Source organism: Mustela nigripes, chromosome 1, assembly GCF_022355385.1.
Source record: "Mustela nigripes isolate SB6536 chromosome 1, MUSNIG.SB6536, whole genome shotgun sequence".
Taxonomy (NCBI): domain Eukaryota; kingdom Metazoa; phylum Chordata; class Mammalia; order Carnivora; family Mustelidae; genus Mustela; species Mustela nigripes.
The window spans coordinates 5,814,835-5,835,746 of record NC_081557.1 but is presented as its reverse complement, the minus strand read 5'-3'; the positions used below and the strand labels follow the sequence as shown (position 1 = coordinate 5,835,746).

At 50.1% G+C, this 20,912-nt stretch overlaps 2 protein-coding genes and 1 pseudogene across 3 annotated transcripts; 2 read left to right on the top strand and 1 right to left on the bottom strand.

Annotated features, from left to right (window-relative positions):
- The first annotated feature begins 1,440 nt into the window (after positions 1 to 1,440).
- On the top strand, positions 1,441 to 6,409 carry NPAS4 (neuronal PAS domain protein 4). 2 transcript variants are annotated; one of them, XM_059383182.1, is made up of 8 exons: positions 1,441 to 1,759; positions 2,459 to 2,610; positions 2,796 to 2,898; positions 3,016 to 3,277; positions 3,459 to 3,568; positions 3,914 to 4,049; positions 4,171 to 5,606; positions 6,324 to 6,409. In XM_059383182.1, the coding sequence occupies exons 1-8, from the start codon at positions 1,585 to 1,587 to the stop codon at positions 6,350 to 6,352; spliced, it is 2,403 nt and encodes an 800-aa protein (XP_059239165.1). In that variant the 5' UTR covers positions 1,441 to 1,584; the 3' UTR covers positions 6,353 to 6,409. The 2 variants fall into 2 exon arrangements, with proteins under 2 accessions (XP_059239165.1, XP_059239073.1); XM_059383090.1 differs by lacking the exons at positions 1,441 to 1,759; positions 2,459 to 2,610; positions 2,796 to 2,898; positions 3,459 to 3,568 and having other exon boundaries at positions 3,034 to 3,277.
- Positions 6,410 to 15,353: 8,944 nt separating this feature from the next.
- Positions 15,354 to 15,640, top strand: LOC132005605 (probable protein BRICK1; annotated as a pseudogene).
- A 2,007-nt stretch (positions 15,641 to 17,647) lies between these two features.
- On the bottom strand, positions 17,648 to 20,912 carry MRPL11 (mitochondrial ribosomal protein L11). The gene is made up of 5 exons (XM_059382835.1): positions 20,685 to 20,912; positions 20,235 to 20,330; positions 19,367 to 19,460; positions 19,120 to 19,279; positions 17,648 to 17,944 (listed from the first exon to the last, which is right to left on the bottom strand). Exons 1-5 carry the CDS (start codon positions 20,805 to 20,807, stop codon positions 17,839 to 17,841), a joined length of 579 nt encoding a protein of 192 aa, XP_059238818.1. The 5' UTR covers positions 20,808 to 20,912; the 3' UTR covers positions 17,648 to 17,838.

The window sequence follows — 20,912 nt, the reverse complement described above, 5'->3', positions numbered from 1 at the left end:
CTGATGAAGAGAGGCGGGGAATCTGGAGAGAGTAGAAGGGGAAATTTTTCTTGGGGGGGGGGGGTTCAAAGCTGAAACAGAACACCAGGCAGGCAATGAGATTGATAAACTAGTCGGGGCCGAAGGAGGAGGATGTGGAGAGTTGAAGGTTAAGAGACAGAACAAGGAGTCCTAGTGCGGAAGATGGGGAGGGGGTTGGAGAGGGGTACGGAGGACAGCCCGACGGAACTACGGGGTCCCTGGCAGGTGCAGGGATCTCGGATGGTGCAGCACAGCCCCCTCGTTTCTTTGCTGCTTCCCAATCTTCCCCGCCAGAGACGGGGGGAGCCCTCCGGAGCGGTGCGGAGGCAGCCAGGCCCCGCCCGCCGCCGCCGCCGCCGCGGCAGCCGCCGGAGGATTCCTGTCCTAATATGGAGCTGGGATTCCCCCGGCCCCGCCCCCGCCCCCGGCCCGCCGGGAGACCGAGGCTTGCAGTCGGGCGGGGGGAACCGCTCGCTCTGGGGGCTGGCAACGGGGTGGGGGAAGGGATACCTAGGTGCAGACCGAGATTCTCACGGTGCCCTGGGACCCTGCCTCAGTTTCCCTTGTTAGTGACTGCAGTTAATGAGTTGACAGGGAAACCGAGAATCACTGCAGACTACAGCGTTGGTGTTGGCGTTGCTATTCTTGGTTGTGGGAAACTAGAACCAAGGCCAAATTCAGCCAGTCCCTCTCCCTCAGGACCCCCTTTTCACCCCACCCTAGAGACTTAGACTTCCATGTAATGCCCCCCGCTAAATGCCAAGACCTGTGTTTCGAAAGGGTTGGGGGAGGAGATTTGTTCTTTGAAAGTGACTAAGGGAATCCCAGATTGAGTAATCCCTAGAGAGAAACCTCAGCTGCGACCCATCCCACAGAGGCCAAGGAGGGTCCTACTTCTCCACGTGTGAACGTGACCTTTGGCGAATAGCAGGGAAGAATTTGTAGACGACCCCGCGCCTCCCCCATTTCCTTATTACCTTAGAAAAATTGATGTCGGAAATAGTCCCTCCCTCCCCTCTACAGACTCTCCTGCCAGGGGCTTCAGACTGCCCTAACCCTTGCCCTTGTCCCTTCCCTCAGCTGAATACATTTGGACCCCTGGCGCCCTGCACCCCCTTTCAGGGTTTCCTAGCGCAGCGCCTGCTTCTCAGCTCAGCTGCTGCCAGCCGCGGCCCCCTCCGCAGCCTCCGTTCTCCCCCTCCTCCCGTCCCCCCTCCCGCTCTCATTCTACGTCATGGGATGACGTTGGGAGCCAGGGAGGGAGGAGGAGCGCTCCCCCCTCCCCAGGCAGCGGCTCCCGCTGCAGCTTGCTTAGCCCAGCCTCCTGCTTTCCCGCCCCCCCTTTCTCTAAAGCGAGCCCCCCACGCCTAGCAGGAGCTATATAAGGCGGAACGAAGCAGGCGACGGGGGCAGCGCAGCCGAGCGGAGCCCAGGAGAGGAGAGAGAAGGAGAGAGAGAGCCTGAGCGAGAGACGGGGAAGCAAGAAGGAAGAAGCCACCGGTGCGTCTGGACCGGAGCGCAGGTGTTCGGAGCACCGGAGCTGGAGCTCTGCAGCCGCTAGTCATGTACCGCTCCACCAAGGGCGCCTCCAAGGCGCGCCGCGACCAGATCAACGCTGAGATCCGGAACCTCAAGGAGCTGCTGCCTCTGGCCGAAGCGGACAAGGTCCGGCTGTCCTACCTGCACATTATGAGCCTTGCTTGCATCTACACCCGCAAGGGCGTCTTCTTCGCTGGAGGTGAGCAAACCGGGGCTGCTGGAAACTGGGAGCAATGGAGCTAAGGGAACCCACGGAGACTGCTGCATGTCCAGGGCAGTGTGGCGGAGAGCTGGGGAGAGAAGGGAGACTTGGGGAACTCAGGACTTCCTACTTTTCCTTATGAGCTCTGTTCAGACCTCGCCTTAGTTCTAGATGTGGGTAAGAGCCTGGATAAGGTCCCCGGTGCCAGACTTACGGAAGAAGGAGAGCCAGGAAAGAATGGCCCTAGTTCCCACAAGCGCAGAGGCGCTCCAGGAGCCCGGGAAGTTGCAGGGATGGATACCAAAACCCGGGCAAGTGCTTCCACGGTTGTCTACGAGGAAAGTGGGCTGTTCTGCCGCCTTTGCAGCGCTGTCCGCGGTGCTGATAGCGCGACCGTGCAGCAAGGCGCTGCCCGCGGTGCTGAGCACCCAGTCGGTTTTTGAGCGCTGTCCGTGGGTCTGAAATTCGGGGCTAAGAAAGATCCAGCCCCGACTTAGGAGTCAAAGGGCTCTCTGGCTAGGGAGATCCAGCAACAGGTTCCCTGGAAAGAGCTGCAGGCAGCGGGTCAACAGGTTCGTGCAGAGGCAGGTTCATGAAAAATTCCTCCGGATTTTCTGAAACTCAGTCCATGCTTTCCTCACTTACGCTTTGCCTCCCAGTTTTACTCCTGACCCACCATGTCTTCTTACCCTGCAGGCACTCCTCTGGCGGGCCCCACAGGACTTCTCTCATCTCAAGAGCTTGAAGACATAGTGGCGGCACTACCTGGATTTCTACTCGTGTTCACAGCAGAGGGAAAGCTACTTTATCTGTCTGAGAGTGTGAGCGAACATCTGGGCCACTCCATGGTGAGTGGTTAGAGTCCTCTCAATTTGGGCTGGGGTGCATATGGGACACAATGAGTTTTCCACTTTTGAGAATCTGAGAATTACTGAGGAGAGGGGGGTTATACCTTGACAGACGCTATGTATCAAGGATTGGCCCTTGCTTCCTTCACGAAATATCATCTCATCTCTTCTTCACCTTTTTTCAGGTGGACCTGGTTGCCCAGGGTGACAGTATCTATGACATCATTGACCCAGCTGACCACCTAACTGTGCGCCAGCAGCTCACTCTGCCCTCTGCCCTGGACACTGGTAAGAATCCCTTCTCCCTCCCTCAATTAAACTTCCTTCCTGCTTCCCTGCTCCTCCCCACCTGCTATGTCTTGCAACGATCCACCTTCTTATCAGTTTTTCTCTTCATGTACCTAGATCGCCTCTTCCGCTGTCGCTTCAACACCTCCAAGTCTCTCAGGCGCCAGAGTGCAGGCAACAAACTGGTGCTTATTCGAGGCCGATTCCATGCTCATCCGCCTGGAGCCTACTGGGCAGGAAACCCCGTTTTTACAGCTTTCTGTGCCCCACTGGAACCAAGACCTCGTCCTGGTCCTGGCCCTGGCCCTGCTTCACTCTTCCTGGCCATGTTCCAGAGCCGTCATGCTAAGGACCTGGCCCTACTGGACATCTCTGAGAGGTAAGCCAAGAACATTCAGACTCCAGAAGGAAGGCAAGCCAGAGATGAGGGGACCCTAGATTCTGGAGTCAGGGGCAGGGAGGATGGGGTATAAGGGGGCAGAGGGCCTGGGAGGGAGTGAGATGCCTGGGTATAAAGCAGGGAAAACAGAAAGCTGACCTCACCCTTTCCACCTTCCCAGTGTCCTAATCTACCTGGGCTTTGAGCGCAGTGAACTGCTCTGTAAATCATGGTATGGACTTCTGCACCCTGAGGACCTGGCCCACGCTTCTGCTCAACACTACCGCCTGTGTGAGTGTCCAGAGAGGCTGGGGACAAGACAGGGAGCTGGGAAAGGTGATGGGAGACCCAACCAAGAAGGGCTGTGTTCAAGACTTAGCTGGGGAGATGCCAGAGGCCAACAATTTTGGATACTATAGGATGAACTTTAGGGTAAGGAGTCAAAGTGAGAATAGAATCAGAACTGGGGGACTCCAAGTGGTGAGGTCAAGGTGGGGAGCTGAGTGGTGCAGGTCAGGGTAGTCAGAAATAGAGATGTCATTGATATCCCAATTCAGTGGAGAGGCCAGAAAAGGGGGAGTTCAGGTGTTGTTGCCTGATGGACGTCCTAATTCTTCATATCTTCTTTCCCTTCAGTGGCTGAGAGTGGAGATATTCAGGCAGAGATGGTCGTGAGACTGCAGGCCAAGCCTGGAGGCTGGGCATGGATTTATTGCCTGTTATACTCAGAAGGTCCAGAGGGCCCCATTACTGCTAATAACTACCCAATCAGGTGAGCTGCACTGCAGGGGCTTGGAGGACAGCTGAGATGGACATAGAGGAGATACAAATCGGGGAACTTCTCTGGGAAAGACCACCAAGCCCTTACCATCTGCCTCTTCTCTCCTCTCCAGTGACACGGAAGCCTGGAGCCTCCGCCAGCAGCTGAATTCTGAAAATACCCAGGCAGCCTATGTCCTGGGCACCCCAACAATGCTGCCCTCATTCCCTGAGAACATCCTCTCCCAAGAGCAATGTTCCAGCCCCAACCCACTCTTCACCCCAGCCCTGGGGGTTCCCAGAAGCACCAATTTCCCTAGTGCTCCAGAACTGGGTGCTGCTTCAACATCAGAAGAGCTTCCCCAATCCCAAAAAGAGCTGGGTTTTAGTTACCTGGCATTCCCGTCTGGCTCTCAGCCTTCTCTTCAAGCAGACCTGAGCAAGGATCTTGTGTGCACCCCACCCTACACTCCTCACCAGCCAGGAGGCTGTGCCTTCCTCTTCAGCCTCCACGAGCCCTTCCAGACCCACCTGTCCACTCCTTCCAGCTCTCTCCAAGAACAGCTGACTCCAAGCACCGCAACATTTTCTGATCAACTGACGCCCAGCAGTGCAACCTTCCCGGATCCACTGACCAGCCCACTTCAGGGCCAGCTGACCGAAACCTCAGCCAGAAGCTATGAAGATCAATTGACTCCCTGCACCTCTGCCTTCCCAGACCAGCTCCTTCCCAGCACTGCTACCTTCCCAGAGTCTCTGGGCAGCCCCGCCCATGAGCAGCTGACTCCTCCCAGCACAGCATTCCAAGCACACCTCAACAGCCCCAGCCAAACTTTCCCAGAGCAACTGAGCCCCAATCCCACCAAGACTTACTTCACCCAGGAGGGATGCAGTTTTCTCTATGAGAAGTTGCCCCCAAGTCCTAGCAGCCCTGGTAATGGGGACTGCACGCTCCTGGCCTTAGCCCAGCTGCGGGGACCCCTCTCTGTGGACGTCCCTCTGGTGCCCGAAGGCCTGCTTACACCTGAGGCCTCTCCAGTCAAGCAGAGTTTCTTCCACTACTCTGAGAAGGAGCAGAATGAGATAGACCGCCTCATCCAGCAGATCAGCCAGTTGGCTCAGGGCATGGACAGGCCCTTCTCAGCTGAGGCTGGCACGGGTGGCCTGGAGCCACTTGGAGGTCTGGAACCCCTGGACTCCAACCTGTCCCTTCCGGGGGCTGGTCCCCCTGTGCTCAGCCTGGACCTGAAACCCTGGAAATGCCAGGAGCTGGATTTCCTGGCTGACCCTGATAACATATTCCTGGAAGAGACGCCCGTGGAAGACATCTTCATGGATCTCTCTACCCCAGACCCCAATGGGGAATGGAGTTCAGGGGATCCTGAGGCAGCGGTCCCAGGAGGGGCCTCACCGCCTTGCAACAACCTGTCCCCAGAAGACCACAGCTTCCTGGAGGACCTGGCCACATACGAAACCGCCTTTGAGACAGGTGTCTCAGCGTTCCCCTACGATGGGTTTACTGATGAGTTGCATCAACTCCAGAGCCAAGTTCAAGACAGCTTCCACGAAGGTGAGTCCGGCCAAAGTGTTTGGGACCCTAAGTCCCTGCCCCATCAATGAGATGCTGGTAGAATTAGACGAGTAAAAATTCCCCTTTCTGTACCTTAATTTTATTAAAGGCATAACAACCTTTACTGCCCAGGGTAGTAGAAGAGAAGAAGAGAAGAACTAGAAAAAAACTTAGCATAGACGTTCTGGACAAGTAGGCCTAGAGGGCAGGGGTCAGGGATGAGGCATAAAGTGCAAGAGAATCCTTGGTTAATGGCTTGTTCTTCATTCTGTGAGGGACCTAGATCAGCCATCACCACCTATTTCACAGGTGAAGAAAACGAAAGTCCCAGAGTTAAAGAAACTTGCTTAAGGTCATACAACCAACTGAGGGAAGAGGGATTAGAGTTCTATCTCAGTATTCCTGCCCCCTAAAGTGAATACAGAGCAAGAGTTTGCAAGAGTTTGGGAAAGGAGGAAAGTGAAACTCAGCCCCTGGCCCATTGGAAGCTCCTTGCCCATGGCTCCCTCCTTTCCTAAACAATAGTCGTAGTTTCACTCCCTCACCCAGACTGGTCCCTTCTCCTGCTGAGCCTCTGGTGGTCACTCAGTCATTGGACCAACATAACTGAGGCCTGTGCTATGTGCCGACAGTGTGCCGCATCCTCAACCTGTCTTCCCCAATGATCTTACTGACTGTCATCTCTCTCTCTCTCTCTCTCTCTCTCTCTCTCTCCAGATGGAAGTGGAGGGGAACCAACGTTTTGAATAAGTCTGTGACTTAACGTCGTCAAGTATGGCATATTGTCATCAAGACGTGGAGCCGCTCTCCACCCCCCCGGGACTGTTGGGGGGATTCTGGGGGCCAGAGGGGGATATATCTGATTCCCCAGGCCCTGCAGGATGTTGGGGGGGGGAGGTGGGAGGGCAAGGGAGGGGAGCTTCTTTTTAAAACTTAGAGACTTCAAGCAATCCCAATTTCCATTTCAATCTGTATTCACTCGTAGTGAGTTTCCTTGAATGGGATTTCAAGCGGAGAATGGGGGAGTCTCACTTCCCCACCCCCCGCACTACCCCATGGGCCTGGGCCAGTTCTCCACTCCTGGGGGGCCAAGCCACCCCTGGGCCTTGGTGGGGGAAAGGCAGCGCCCACCTGGGCCAGCCTGTGCCCTCAGGGGCTCTTGACACCCACGTAGAATTCTCTACACACCAGTAACGGGATTTCAATTCCGATGGACTCTGCCGCCCTGGCGGCCCTTCTTGTGACTTTTGCGCCCCGCGCCTGGGGTGGGGGGCGCGAAGAGACGCTACGTTCCTTTCCGATGGAGGAAGGCAGACCTGCCGCTGTCACACGTGTGCTTGCACGAGTGCGTGTACCCGGTGCGGGACTCACCCGGCTGCCAGGCTGCCTGGGTCTGCCCAGGTGGCCACTGCGTGGTGCTGCGGTGACTTTGTAGCCAACTTTATAATAAAGTCCAGTTTGCCTTTTTGGTACCATGGTGTCATGCACTGCTCTGAAAAAGGAAGGGTGGGGCTCGGAGAAGGTTGGGAGGCCCAGGTGGGAGTCTGCAGCTCAGGAGGCAAAGTCTGGACCTACTGAGAGCCCTGGGGTTTCCTCCTTCACTCACGCACTCATTCATTCCTTCACTCAACACGAGCGTGCAGGGTGTGGCCCACTCTGTGCTAGAAGCTGGAGAGTTTGGAGCCCAAACAGATGCAGCCTCTTGCCTTCAAGATGTTTTGGCATAAAATATTAGAGGGTATTGGAGCCTCCTTCCTGCTCCAGGCTCACAGTGCTCACAATGTGGGAGGGAGCAGAAGGGCTTGGGGATGGGCAGGGGATTCAACTTGACATTTTCCAGCACATGGGTTTGAAGTTCCAGAACATGAGTCTGTCTTCAGCCTGGTCCTGCAGGGAAGCAACTTCCCTTTGGGGCTCTGCATCTTCTCGCTGGAAATGATAACCACCTGCGTTATCTCTGATAGGACTTTCTGTGGATAAACACTTTCACATCCCTTGTTCACTACAATAAAGCCTCTAGACAGGCATATTAGCACCATTTCACCAATGGAGAAACTGCGGATCTCAGGTAACAAGTGATTTGCCCCACACAGGTGGGCAACATACCCACATCAATGCATCTGAGTTCTGGGGGGTCCTCTCTGTTCCCAAAGCTGCTGAATCACCATCTCATATTGTCCCATTCCAGAGCACCTGAGAAGGTCAGACTTGGGCTGGGGCAGGATCCTCTTCCCCTCCAGGTCTACAAGCTAGAGAAGACCCCCAGCTTGGGTGTGGAATATAAAATATAACTAACTGGGTCAAGAGAAAAACTTTTCAAAAATGCTATTTTCCTCCAAACTTGAGTGCCCAATGGCCACAGGGTGTGGTGGCAGGCGGGAGAATGAAAAAAGAGACAGACCTGGATTCAAATCCCACCTCCAACAATTTTTTGCTGAGTGAGACCTGAGCCTTGGTTTCTTCACAGGTAAAACGGGACTGAAGGAAAAGGTGTGAACTTCTCAAAGATGTTGCTAGAACTCGACTGGGTCTTTATAAGCTGAGGAGTACAGAACAGACTTAGCTTATTAAAGTGAGTTAGAAAGCACTGGTGACCATCGAGTCTCAGAGAAGTTTCTTTCTCAAGGAGAGGAAGGACACTCCAGTCGTCCTCCAGTGAAATACTGGGCTGGACTCCAGGAGCTGAGGTCATGACACTGAGAATCCCCTAAATTTCCTCTCATTCCAGATCCTCCAGCCCCAGGATCATGCCCTTGAGAGGGTCCCACAGGAAGGAAGACATTCCAGGGACCTGTCATCCCTTTTGCACCTTGGATTTATCCTTGGGAGAAACAGGAAAGGCGAAGTCTTGCCCTCTGCCTTCCTGTGCATCTGTCCTCCCACTCGGGCAGAAGAACTGAACTGTAAGCCCCAGGACCTGGTCTTAGCTTCCCTCCCCTGAGGCACCATGCACAGACAGGGCTGAGTTCATAGCAGGCACACGAGAAATATTTGACTGAGAGGACCATTTCTGAAGAGCAGTCCAAGGCTTTGAGTAGAAAGTCACCAATTTCTACCCCAAAAACTTGTTCCTGAGTTCCCCAGAAGGCAAAAGGTGGTAACTCTCAGCTTCAAATTTTAAGTGAACATAAGCTCAAGACACACACTAGAGTCCCATCTAAAAACCTCCCTGGTGGTCATCAAAAAGGAAAGAAAAATCTGAGAAGCTGTAAACAGTCGGAGGATCCTAAAAAAATTACAGTGAGATACGCAGTGTTATTCTGGATGGGATCCCGGGACAGAAAAAGACAGAGGTTAAAAAGAGAGAGAGAGGGAGGAATCCTAATAAATTATGGACTCTAGTTAATAATAATGTATCAGTATTGGCTCATTAATTGTGACAAGTGTACCAATAAGTGTAAGATGTTAATAATGGCAGAAATAATAGGCATGGAGTATATTTAACTTTCCTATGACTCTGTATCTATGCTGAAATTAAAAGTTTTTTAAAAAGTAAAAATCAAATAAACGAAAATTTAAAAATTTAAATATATGAGAAAAAAAGAATCACCTTACTGGTGGTTTTCTTGGTGGCAGGTGATAGCGTTTTAATGAGGAGGCACCGGGGAACATCCCGAACCAGAGGTCCCCGGGAGGCGCCAGCGCTGTCCAGCACAGAGAAAAAAAAATAGGAAAGCCAACTCCTCCCCCTGCTGGACAGAGAGGGATCTGTTTCTGTTCTTCCCAGCAAGGTCCCTGTGGCTCAGAGAATCACAACTAGAAACAAATGGATGTACTGAGTCTGGGAGAGAGGAAAGGACTTGCACGATGGCTCTCCCGGAGTCACTGCAGAAGCCAGCTCTACTCTCAGCCAAGTCTCTTCCCACCAGTCCCAACTCTGGCCTGAGAGCAGAAGGTAGGAGAAAGGGCTCAAGTTTTGGGGTCAAAGACTGAGTTCAAGTGTTGACTCCGCAGCTTCGTTTTTCCATGTGATAAAAACTTGCAATACCTGTATGTGCCAGAAAATGTGCTGCGTGCTGGGGACACAGTGGTGCACAGGACAGACAAGGTCGCTGGACCCACAGAGCTCATGTTCTAGTTGTGGGGAGACATAACAAAAAATAAACAAGCAGTCTAAAGAGTGCACAGAATGTACAATAAGGGAAAGCATCAGGGTCCCGTGATAGAGAACCACAGCTCTAGTCTGGACACTCACCTAACTTAGAGTGGTGTCAGAAAAAAATTTTGTAGGGAGTTAACATTAGGGTGCCTGGCTGGCTCAGTCAGTGGTGTCTGCCTTCAGCTGAGGTTATGATCCCAGGGTCCTGGGATCAAGCCCCAGGTCAGGCTCCCTGCTCAGTGGGGAGTCTGTTTCTCCTTCTGCCTGCTGCTCCCCGAGCTTGTGCTCTCTTCCTTTCTCTCTCTAATAAATAAATAAAATCTCTCTAAAAAAAAAAAAAAGGAAAATAAAACTTTTGTAAGGAGGTAACATTGGGGCACCCGTCTGGCTCTAATCAGTAGAGCGTGTGACTTTTGATCTCAGGGTTGTGAGTTCAAACTCTCCATTGAGTGTAGAGATTACTTTTGAAAACTTTAAAAATATTTTAAAAAAATAAGGAGTTAACATCGGGCTATGACCTAAAAGGTGAGAAACAGAAATAAGAATGTTCCAGACCAAAGGAAGGCAAGAGAAGAGGTGTTTAAAAGAAAAGATGTGACCTGTTTAAGGAATAGCGAGGACATCAGTGTGGCTGGGTCAAGGTCAGCAAAGGGAAAAGATTATCAAGGGTGTCGACTGGTAAGAAGCTCAGACTTGATTTCACATGGAATAGGAATCCATTGAGTACACTTGAGCAGGTGAATGACATGATATGATTACACGTTTAAGCATCCCTCTGGCTGTTGTGTGCGGAATGTAGAAACAACAGCTACAATTACTAAAATCCCAGAGAGGAGAGAGCCTTTTCATGTGTAAGTTGACAGTCCCATCATCTTCTTCCCTGGAGAAATGTTCCTATTCTGGGTGCAGGCTGATTGGTTTAGTCCTCACAGAGGGAATCCACTGGTAGTGAGTTTTGGGGTGGCCAGCAGGGGCTGGTGTAATGGATTGGAAATTAGAGGATCCCCCAAATGCATGGTCTGTTTTCCCCCATGGAATAGTTGCTATATTCCAGACTGGGGTGTGGAAAGACTGGATGACTGAGAGGAAAGCTAAAAGAAAAAAAATCCCCCCTAGTCTCATGGTGCTAAAGACAAAAGACGCTTAAGAGGCAGAGAGCCTGTCCGAACACATGGTCAGTCTCCCCATCAAGACAATTGCCAGATTCCAAACCTGCATGGGAAGGAATGCTAAGCTCAAATTCCCTGAGGGGCAGAATGGAATTCCCCCTAGTCTTTCAGAGCTGAAGAAAAATGGCCCTTTCACACTGCAAAAGCACTTCAATGGCAGAAGAATAGTTTTTTCAACAAATGGTACAAGTTAGATATCCTTGGGGTGGGGGTGGATGAGGGAGGGAAGAATATTAATCTAAGCCTGACATCTTTTACAAAAATTAATTCAACAAAACAAAAACAAAAATTAACTCAAAATGGGTCACAGATTTAAATGTAAAACATAATTATACTGTGGATATGGTTTAAGAGGACATGGCCATTAAAAAAAAAAGTTTTTATGGTGCAGACAGAGAGTTAAACAAAACAAAACAACATAACAACTGTAAAATATAAAACTTGTAGAAGAAGGGACACCTGGGTGGCTCAGTGGGTTAAGCCTCTGCCTTTGGCTCAGGTCCTGATCCCAGGGTCCTGGGATCAAGCCCCAAATCAGGCTCTCTGCTCAGCAGGGAACCTGCTTCCCTCCCCCCATCTCTGCCCGCCTCTCTGCCTACTTGTGATCTCCGTCTGTCAAATATATAAATGAAATCTTTAAAAAATGTTTTTTAAAAAAAGTTGTAGAAGAAAACACAAAAGAAAATCCTAGGTACTTAGGTACTAGGGGCTGGGTGAAGAGTTCTTAGTTGTGACACAAACAGCAAGATCCATCAAAGAAAAAATTTTTGAAAAATCGGCTTCATTGAAATTCAAAAGTTTTCTCTGTGAAAGATCTTGTTCAGAGGATAAAATGACAAGCTACTCAGTGGGAGAGAATATTTTCAAACCACATAACTGACAAAAGACTCCTACCTAAAACTCTTGAGACACACAGTAAAAACAAAACAAAACAAAACAACAACAACAAAAACAATCTATGAGAAAACAGACAAAAGACATGAAGACACATCTCACCAAAGAACATATATGTATAATATATATATGCATAAGCCCATGAAAAGATACTCAACAATACTAACCACTAGGAAAACATAAATTAAGAGCACAATGAGATACACTAACCGCCTATCAGAAGGACTAAAGACGAACGATGACGATGGTAACATGAGGTACTGGTGAGAATGTGCAGAAACTGGATCTCTCCCGTGTTGCTGCTTGGCATGTGACATGATACAGTTACTCTGAAAAGAAATTTTGCCATTTCTTAAAACACTAAACATACACTTACTATACAACTCAACAATTGTGCTCTTTGACATTTGTCTGGAGGAATGAAAATTCTGATCTTTCGGGCATGATCCTAAGAGCTTTATTTGTGATAATAAAAAAGTGGAAACAACAAAATGCCTTCAACAGATGGATGATGGACAGGCTGGTACATCCATGCGTGGGGATTCTATTTAGCGATAAAAAGGAATGAGCTACTGATACACGATGACTTAGATGGATCTTAAAGACATTATGCCAAGGGGCGCCTGGCTGGCTCAGTTGGTGGAACATGTGACTCGATCTTGGGGTTGTGAGTTCAAGCCCTACATTAGGTGTAGAGATTACTTAAAATCTTTTTTGGAAAAAAAAAAAGGCATTCCATTAACTATAGCACCAAGAAACATAAGATACCTGGGAATAAACCTAACCAAAGAGGTAAGGAATTTGTACTCAAGGAACTACAGAACATTCATGAAAGAAATTGAAGAATAAGACACAAAAAGATGGAAGACCACTCCATGCTCTTAGATCAGAAGAATAAACACTGTTAAAATGTCTATATTGCCTAGAGCAATCTATACTTTTAATGCCATTCCAATGAAAATTCCACCGGTATTTTTCAAAGAGCTGGAGCAAATAATCCTAAAATTTGTATGGAATCAGAAGAGACCCCGAACTGCTAAGGAAATGTTGAAAAAGAAAAACAAAACTGGCAGCATCACACTACCTGATTTCAAGCTTTACTACAAAGTTGTGATCACCAAGACAGCATGGTACTGGCATAAAAACAGACACATAGGCCAGTGGAACACAGTAGAGAGCCCAGATAGGGACCCTCAACTCTATGGTCAAATAATCTTCGACAAAGCAGGAAAAAATATGCAGTGGAAAAAAGACAGTCTCTTCAATAAATGGTGCTTGGAAAATTGGACAGCTATATGCAGAAGAATGAACCTCGACCATTCTCTTACACCATACACAAAGATAAACTCAAAATGGATAAAAGACCTCAACGTGAGACAGGAATCCATCAGAATCCTAGAGGAGAACATAGGCAGTAACCTCTTTGATATCAGTCACAGCAACTTCTTTCAAGATATGTCTCCAAAGGCAAAGGAAACAAAAGCAAAAATGAACTTTTGGGACTTCATCAAGATCAAAAGCTTCTGCACAGCAAAGGAAACAGTCAACAAAACAAAGAGGCAACCCACGGAATGGGAGAAGATATTTGCAAATGACAGTACAGACAAAAGGCTGATATCCAGGATCTATAAAGAACTTCTCAAACTCAACACACACAAAACAGATAACCATGTCAAAAAATGTGCAGAAGACATGAACAGACACTTCTCCAATGAAGACATACAAATGGCTAAAGACACATGAAAAAATGTTCATCATCACTAGCCATCAGGGAGATTCAAATTAAAACCACATTGAAATACCACCTTACACCAGTTAGAACGGCCAAAATTAGCAAGACAGGAAACAACATGTGTTGGAGAGGATGTGGAAAAAGGGGAACCCTCTTACACTGTTGGTGGGAATGCAAGTTGGTGCAGCCACTTTGGAGAACAGTGTGGAGATTCCTTAAGAATTTAAAAGTAGAGCTTCCCTATGACCCTGCAATTGCACTACTGGGTATTTACCCCAAAGATACAGATGTAGTGGGGCACCTGGGTGGCTCAGTGGGTTAAGCCGCTGCCTTTGGCTCTGGGTCATGATCTCAGGGTCCCAGGATCGAGTCCCGCATCGGGCTCTCTGCTCAGCGGGGAGCCTGCTTCCTCCTCTCTCTCTCTCTCTCTGCCTCTCTGCCTACTTGTGATCTCTTTCTGTCAAATAAATAAATAAAATATTTTTAAAAAAAAGATACAGATGTAGTGAAAAGAAGGGCCATCTGTACCCCAATGTTCATAGCAACAATGGCCATGGTCGCCAAACTGTGGAAAGAACCAAGATGTCCTTCAACAGATGAATGGATAAAGATGTGGACTATATACACTATGGAGTATTATGCCTCCATCAGAAAGGATGAATACCCAACTTTTGTAGCAACATGGACGGGACTGGAGGAGATTATGCTAAGTGAAATAAGTCAAGCCGAGAGAGTCAATTATCATATGGTTTCACTTATTTGTGGAGCATAACAAATAACACGGAGGACATGGGGAGATGGAGAAGAGAAGGGAATTGAGGGAAATTGGAAGGGGAGATGAACCATGAGAGACTATGGACTCTGAAAAACAATCTGAGGGTTTTGAAGGGGCGGGGGGGGGAGGTTGGGGGAGCCCGGTGGTAGGTATTGTGGAGGGCACGGATTGCATGGAGCACTGGGTGTGGTGCATAAACAATGAATTCTGTTACACTGAAAAGAAATTAAATTTTAAAAAGGCATTATGTTGAGTGAGAAGAAAGATAATCTCAAAAGGACACATACTGTATGAATCCGCTTACATAACGTTCTAGAAATGAGAACAAAGACCTCTCTCACACAGAGGTGGGAGGTGGAGAACAGATTGGTGGCTGCAAGGACCAGGGCTAGCAGGGGGGCGGGTGGGTCTGACAACAAAGACGAGAAAGCAACCAAGATGGGAACTATGGGGTCTTTTATAACCGAATCTTGGAAGTGACATAACATTACTTCTGCCGTAGTCTACTGGTGACATAGGCCAACCCTGGAGCAATGTGGATGGGCGTTAATGACCAAAAGGTGAGAATCTTTGGGGACAGTTTTGGAGGGTGGCTTACCACACCGGGGTCCTGGGATCGAGCCCCGCATCAGGCTCCCTGCTCAGCAGGAAGCCTGCTTCTCCCTCTCCCACTCCCTCCGCTTGTGTCCCCTCTCTGTTTCTCTCTGTCAAATAAATAAATAAAATCTTTAAAAAATAGACATAAAAAATAAAATAAAACATAGGCATAGAAAAAATTTGAGATGCCTGGATGGCTCTATAGGTTAAGCATCTGCCTTCTGCTCAGGTCATGAGCCCAAAGCAGGGCTCGATCCCAGGACTCTGGGATCACATCCTCAGCCAGAGGCAGACGCTCGACCAACTGAGCCAGCCAGGTCCCCCTAAATAGTTGCCAACTCAAAAGCAAAAAGAGACTGAGGGGACCTGGCTGGCTCAGCCAGTAGAGCAACTGTGGATCTTAGGGTTCTGAATTTGAGCCCCAGGAGTTTACTTAATAAAAAAAATAAATAATTTTAAAAAACAAGTAAAAGCAGGGTTCGTCGTCAGGCGGCAACCATGGCGGGTCAAGAGGATCCGGTGCAGCGGGAGATTCACCAGGACTGGGCGAACCGAGAATACATTGAGGTCATCACCAGCAGCATCAAGAAAATCGCGGACTTTCTCAACTCATTCGATATGTCTCGTCGTTCAAGACGAGAAATTGACAGCCCTCGAAAGGAGAATAGAGTACATTGAAGCGCGGGTGACAAAAGGTGAGACCCTCACCTAGAGCTATGCCATGCTGCTGCTGGGAAGTTGCTTCATGGAACGCAGGCCGACGTGGGAAAGGCTTTTTTTCAAAAGTGTGGCCTTTGGGTTCTGCCATGTACGTCGGTGTGTGATGGGGCATGTGGGAAGACATCCAGGGAAGCTCTTGGAACCAACATTAGGCATTTTATCTTTGAAGTAACATTTTGTAGAACTATCCGTCAATGTATGAGGCGCTCAGAGCCAGACGCCTGGAACTCTGTTAAGGTCCTCCCCACCTCTCTTTCTCTCAGACTTTTCTTACAGCTCTCATTGTCTCTGCATTGATTCTGGGAACAGTCTTTGTCTCCTTTTCACCTTTGGTGGGGTTTGGGAGGCAGTCCTGGCCGAGACACTTATGCCCTGGCAAGGTGGCCGCCAGAGAATGTTGGTGCTAACCCACCAGTTCTTGTCCTTCCAGGCCTCCACTTGGCTTGAAGGGACAAGTTCAGAATTTTCTTTCTGTCACTTGGGGTATTCTTTGCCTCTCATATTTCCCTAATAAACTCCTCAACTTAAAAAGAAAAAACAAAAAACAAGTAAATGCAGAACAAAACAGTATCCAGAGTATGAGTCCAATTTTTTTTTCTTAAAAAATCATATATACTAAAAAAAAAAAAAAGAAGAATCTTATATATAGGTGTACCTGGGGGGCTCAGTTGACTAAGCATCCAACTCTAGATTTCGGCTTAGAATACGATCTCAGGGTTTGAGGCTGAGTCCTGCGATAGGCTGCACATTGAACGTGAAGTGAAGTCTGCTTAAGATTCTCTCTTAGGGCGCCTGGGTGGCTCAGTCAGTTAAGCCTCTGCCTTGGGCTCAGGCCATGATTCCAGCGTCCTGGGATTGAGCCCCGTGTCTGGCTCTCTGCTCAGTGGGGAGCCTGCTTCTCCCTCTCCTCCTGCTTGGGCTCTCTCTGTCACATAAATAAAATCTTAAAAAAAATAAAACAGATTCTCTCTCTCTCCTTCTGCCCTCTCCCCCACCCTCCACTCTCTCAAAAGAAAAAAAGTTTTATATATTTATACATAATAAGTCTTACATACTTATATATTTATATACGCACACGAAGAAACACAGTAAAGATATACAGGAGCGCCTGGGTGGCTCAGTGGGTTAAGCTGCTGCCTTCGGCCCAGGTTATGATCCCAGGGTCCTGGGATCAAGCCCCACATCAGGCTCTCTGCTCAGCAGGGAGCCTGCTTCCTCCTCTCTTTCTGCCTGTCTCTCAGCCTACTTGTGATCTCCGTCTGTCAAATAAATAAATAAAATCTTAAAAAAAAAAAAAAAAGATATACACCGAAGTACTAGCAGGAGTCTCACTGGGCGGTGGGATTACAGGTTAGTTGTTGTGTTTTTCTATGCTTTCCAAATCTTGGTGTGAAACAAAGTTCCTAGCACCAGACAGATGCCCAGTAAACGTGAACCCCATTTCCACCCCATCTCCTCCTCTCTTTGAGAAGACAGGAATCCTTGATGTTCTGGATAATGAGGAAAACGAAAGGCCAGGGGCTTCCCAAAGGCCTCCCCCCGCTTGGGCAGGTGCACTGAAGCTTTGCTTCTGTGGGCCCACAGTCATGAACTTCACAATAGTTCACTTTCAGCTAGCACCTCTCCCAGGACAAGAGTCGCCTTAGTAGATGGGCCAAAAGTAGCCCCTGGGACCCGAGGTGCTCTGCACAGGAACTCTGCTTGGGGCTGTGACTTAGTCCCCAGGGCAGTCTGTTTCTGGGGAGGTGCTGAGTTCCAAAGAGATGAGCTATTTTTGATGGAGGCATAAGCAACCTGTGTTGCTTCTGTACATCTAAGCCTCTGCATCCCCGGCCTCCACCCGTTCTCTCGGATTTTCAGTCAGGAGGCTGGAGCTCTGCTACCTCTGCCCGCGATTCTGAACCTGGGCCGGCGCTCTGCTTGGCTGAGGATCGGATTACACAGCATGAGAACAGCATGAAGACCCTGCTTCCTTATGGCAGCTAATGTCTGTCCATGTTGGCTACCATGGCCATTGGTCCTTTTCCCCTCGGGTCCCAAGGCAAAAGTCAAGAGTGGGTGACAAAAGGGTGTTTATTTAAGCTTGATCTCTTGATACTGTCATACACGTAAAAATATATAATTTAAAGTCACGGAGACAATAATCAGCTTGGTGTTGCCTCCCTTCCGCCCATTTGGCACAGCTTTTCCAACTGGCCTCCATGCCAGCTGCTCCCTTCAAAACCCTGGAGCGTGGGGGACAGGGGTCACTTCTTGGCAGCTTCCGCCTGTGCTGCCAAATCTGCCTCTTTCTGGGCAGCCAGGAATTCGGCTCGCTCCTTCTGGAAAGCTGCCAGCTCTTCTGGACTGAGGCTGAAAAACAGGTGCAGAAAAACAGAGTGAGTGACCAGTCACTCCTGGGGAGCTCACAGGGCCCACGCCCCTGTCTCAGAGCCCCTTCTCCCTCCCTGAACTCCCCACCCTCCACAGCTTCGCCATCCTACCCCCACCCCTACCTTATATTCCCTTCGTAAAGTCCCACCAGTCCTTTGAGGCCTCTGCCATACTCCAGTCCAGATTAACAGCCCCCCTTCCTCTGGCCCCCAAACACTTTGTACAAAGAAGTCATCAGGCTGTGCACCTGTGCCCACCAAAAGCGGGGGTCAAACTGACTCACCTCTGCACTCCTAGTAAGAGCAAAGGTTTGCAAAAAGTCAAGTCTATCCCTATACCGTGCTTAACCCCCACTTCCCTTGGGGAAACATCCCTCAGCATGGGATGTGACGTCAGCAGCAAGAGGCCCATGAAGGACCAAGTGCTGCCCCTGCTGCTGTCTGAGTCAGATGCCCTCCTAGCCAACTCACTTCAAAGAAATAATCCCTGAGGTCATCCCAAGAGGGGGCCCCCTGTTGGCCTTGGGATCAGTTTTGAACTTGAGACAATTAGAAACAGCTTCCAGCCTTCCCAACTGGTCCTTCTGCCTCACCTCTCTTCCCATTCCCCACTCTGCTTCCAGCACCACACGCCAGAGCAGACAGCACTTCTTTGCTTCCTTTGTCACCTTCTGTCCTTCACAGGGAACCTTCCACTGCCTGGAATGCTTGCCCCAGTCCTTGACCTCCTTTTCCAAGTCTCTGCTTAGATGTCACCTCCTCTCTGCAGTCCTCACTGACACGCCAGGCCAAATCAGGAACTCTATTCTCTGTTCTCCAGACACCTGCATTTCCTTTTGTCAACACGGACTATTCAGCAGCCTAATTCTCCACTTAGCATCTGCCTCCAGCCTTGAACTTGGAGCTCTGTGGGAGTGGGGCCGAGCATGGCTACCTCGTTCCTAGCTGTATCCAATGTCCAGAACAACGTCTAACCCATAACAAGTATTTAATATTCTTATTCCACACGGATGAATAAGGCTCCCCATTCGCAAGAATCCAAGGTCCTTGACTCAGAAGCTGACCCTCCCACTGTAATAGGCCCTCTTGGCTTTGCCTCAGAGTCAAGAACTTTCCAAGCCCTGCCCTCACCCTGCACCTTCCCGAGACACTCACTCCTTCACCACACGAATGCCCAGGGAACGGGCAGAGCCAATGATGGAGCGAACCACAGAAGACAGGGGCACATCCTGCAGGGCGAAGGCCTCGTCCTGAGCTTTAACTTGGGCGATCTCGTACACATGCTTCAAGGTCACCAGGCCTGCCACTTCCTTCCCTGGGAGGAAGAAACAAGTCGGCCTTCAGGTGTCCCTGCTTCCTTCTAGAGCCCCCCAGAATCCCAGGTGCCCACCCTGACCCTTACCTGTCTGCCGGGCCCCCTTCTCAATCCCAGCAGCTGCTTTCAGGAAGTAGGAAACAGTGGGTTGTCCAATTTTGATTTCAAATGTCCTGTCAGGCTTCATAGGAAAGAAAATACATGAGAATATCTCCTGTCTCCCTTAACCGCTGCTGCCTCAGCCCAGAGAACCTCTAACTTCTGTCCCCTCTTCCCTTGACTCATCTTCCAACGGTGTCCATCTAAGAGACCATGAAACCACAGCGAAAATAAATCTGTAGCTAACAGCTTAGTCACCTCTAGTCCAGGCCCAACTCTGCTCTAGAAGCCCCAGTGAAATGGAGAGGCAAAGGGAGGAACTGCAATATGGCAAGATGGGTTCAGAGAAGATACCGCCTCGGGGCGCCTGGGTGGCTCAGTGGGTTAAGCCTCTGCCTTCGGCTCAGGTCATGATCCCAGGGTGCTGGGATTGCTTCCCTTCCTCTCTCTCTCTCTGCCTGCCTCTCTGCCTACTTGTGATCTCTGTCTGTCAAATAAATTAAAATCTTAAAAAAAAAAAAAAAAAAAAGGAAAAGATACCGCCTCGTCTCCACCCTGTAAATGGGGAAAGTGGGAGTCCCTAATGGGAAGAGCCTCTCCCAAAGTTAGAAGCAGAGCAGCAACCCCAGGGGACCAGTTCCTCAGGAACTAAGAAGACTAAAGGCAAAGAAAAAGAAACAGGACCACTAGGCGATGGGGACTGAGGAGAGCACTCGTGGCAACGAGCAGGGGGCAGGTGATGTAGGGACCTGATGAATCCCTACACTGGACACCCAGAACGAAGACAACACTGCATACTGACTGGGACTAAACTAAACACTTAAAGCCACACAGGATCAGAGTCCCGACCGCGCACCTTCACAAAAATCTTGGTAGGCAAAGGAATGCCTTCTTTGATGTCCTTTGTCTTCTCGTTGAACTCCTTGCAGAACTGGTTGATGGAAACACCTCTCTGGGTGGGAAGCACGGGCGTTAGTGCGGCGAGGACATCCAGGAGAGTCTTCCGCCCGCTTCCCACTTCGTCTTGACCCCCGGACGTCCCCGCACGCCTTCCGCTACCCAGACTCCACTGACACTCCCCGCGCGACGACCTGCACGCATCAGCCCCTCTCCTCCCAACAGCCCGCTGAGGAACGACCGAGGAAGCTCGAAGAGGTTACGGAACGAACGCCAAGACAAAAAGCGTGTGGGCAGCAGAGCCGAGCTTTAAGCCGAAGCCTCCCTGGCGTCAGAGCCCGCACGGTCCACCGCGTCCTAGCTCCCACCCCACGGCGCCTCCCGCTCCCAGTTCCAGCCGCGGGTGCACCTGACCCAGGATGGGGCCTAGTGGGGGCCCGGGCATGGCCTGGCCTGCCCGCACGATGGTCCGGATGACGCCGCCGGCCTCGGGCTTCCTGAGGGCCCGAGTGGCCCGACTCAGCTTCGACATGACGCGAGGATCCTGGCCCTTAGATCACCTCAGGGAGACAGCAAGAGCGACGGCTTCGGGCGCCGCCATCCTGGGTCAGAGGTCAAGGGTCCTCGAATTAGGTTT

Excerpts from the sequence above, each read along its gene's own strand:
- NPAS4 (XM_059383182.1), top strand. The coding sequence starts at position 1,585 with ATGTACCGCTCCACCAAGGGCGCCTCCAAGGCGCGCCGCGACCAGATC. Across the intron at positions 1,760-2,458 it reads GGGCGTCTTCTTCGCTGGAG|GCACTCCTCTGGCGGGCCCC; the intron begins GTGAGCAAACCG and ends CTTACCCTGCAG. Across the intron at positions 2,611-2,795 it reads AACATCTGGGCCACTCCATG|GTGGACCTGGTTGCCCAGGG; the intron begins GTGAGTGGTTAG and ends ACCTTTTTTCAG.
- MRPL11 (XM_059382835.1), bottom strand. The coding sequence starts at position 20,807 with ATGTCGAAGCTGAGTCGGGCCACTCGGGCCCTCAGGAAGCCCGAGGCC. Across the intron at positions 19,461-20,234 it reads CTACCAAGATTTTTGTGAAG|CCTGACAGGACATTTGAAAT; the intron begins GTGCGCGGTCGG and ends TTTCCTATGAAG. Across the intron at positions 17,945-19,119 it reads GGCATTCGTGTGGTGAAGGA|CCTCAGTCCAGAAGAGCTGG; the intron begins GTGAGTGTCTCG and ends CCTGTTTTTCAG.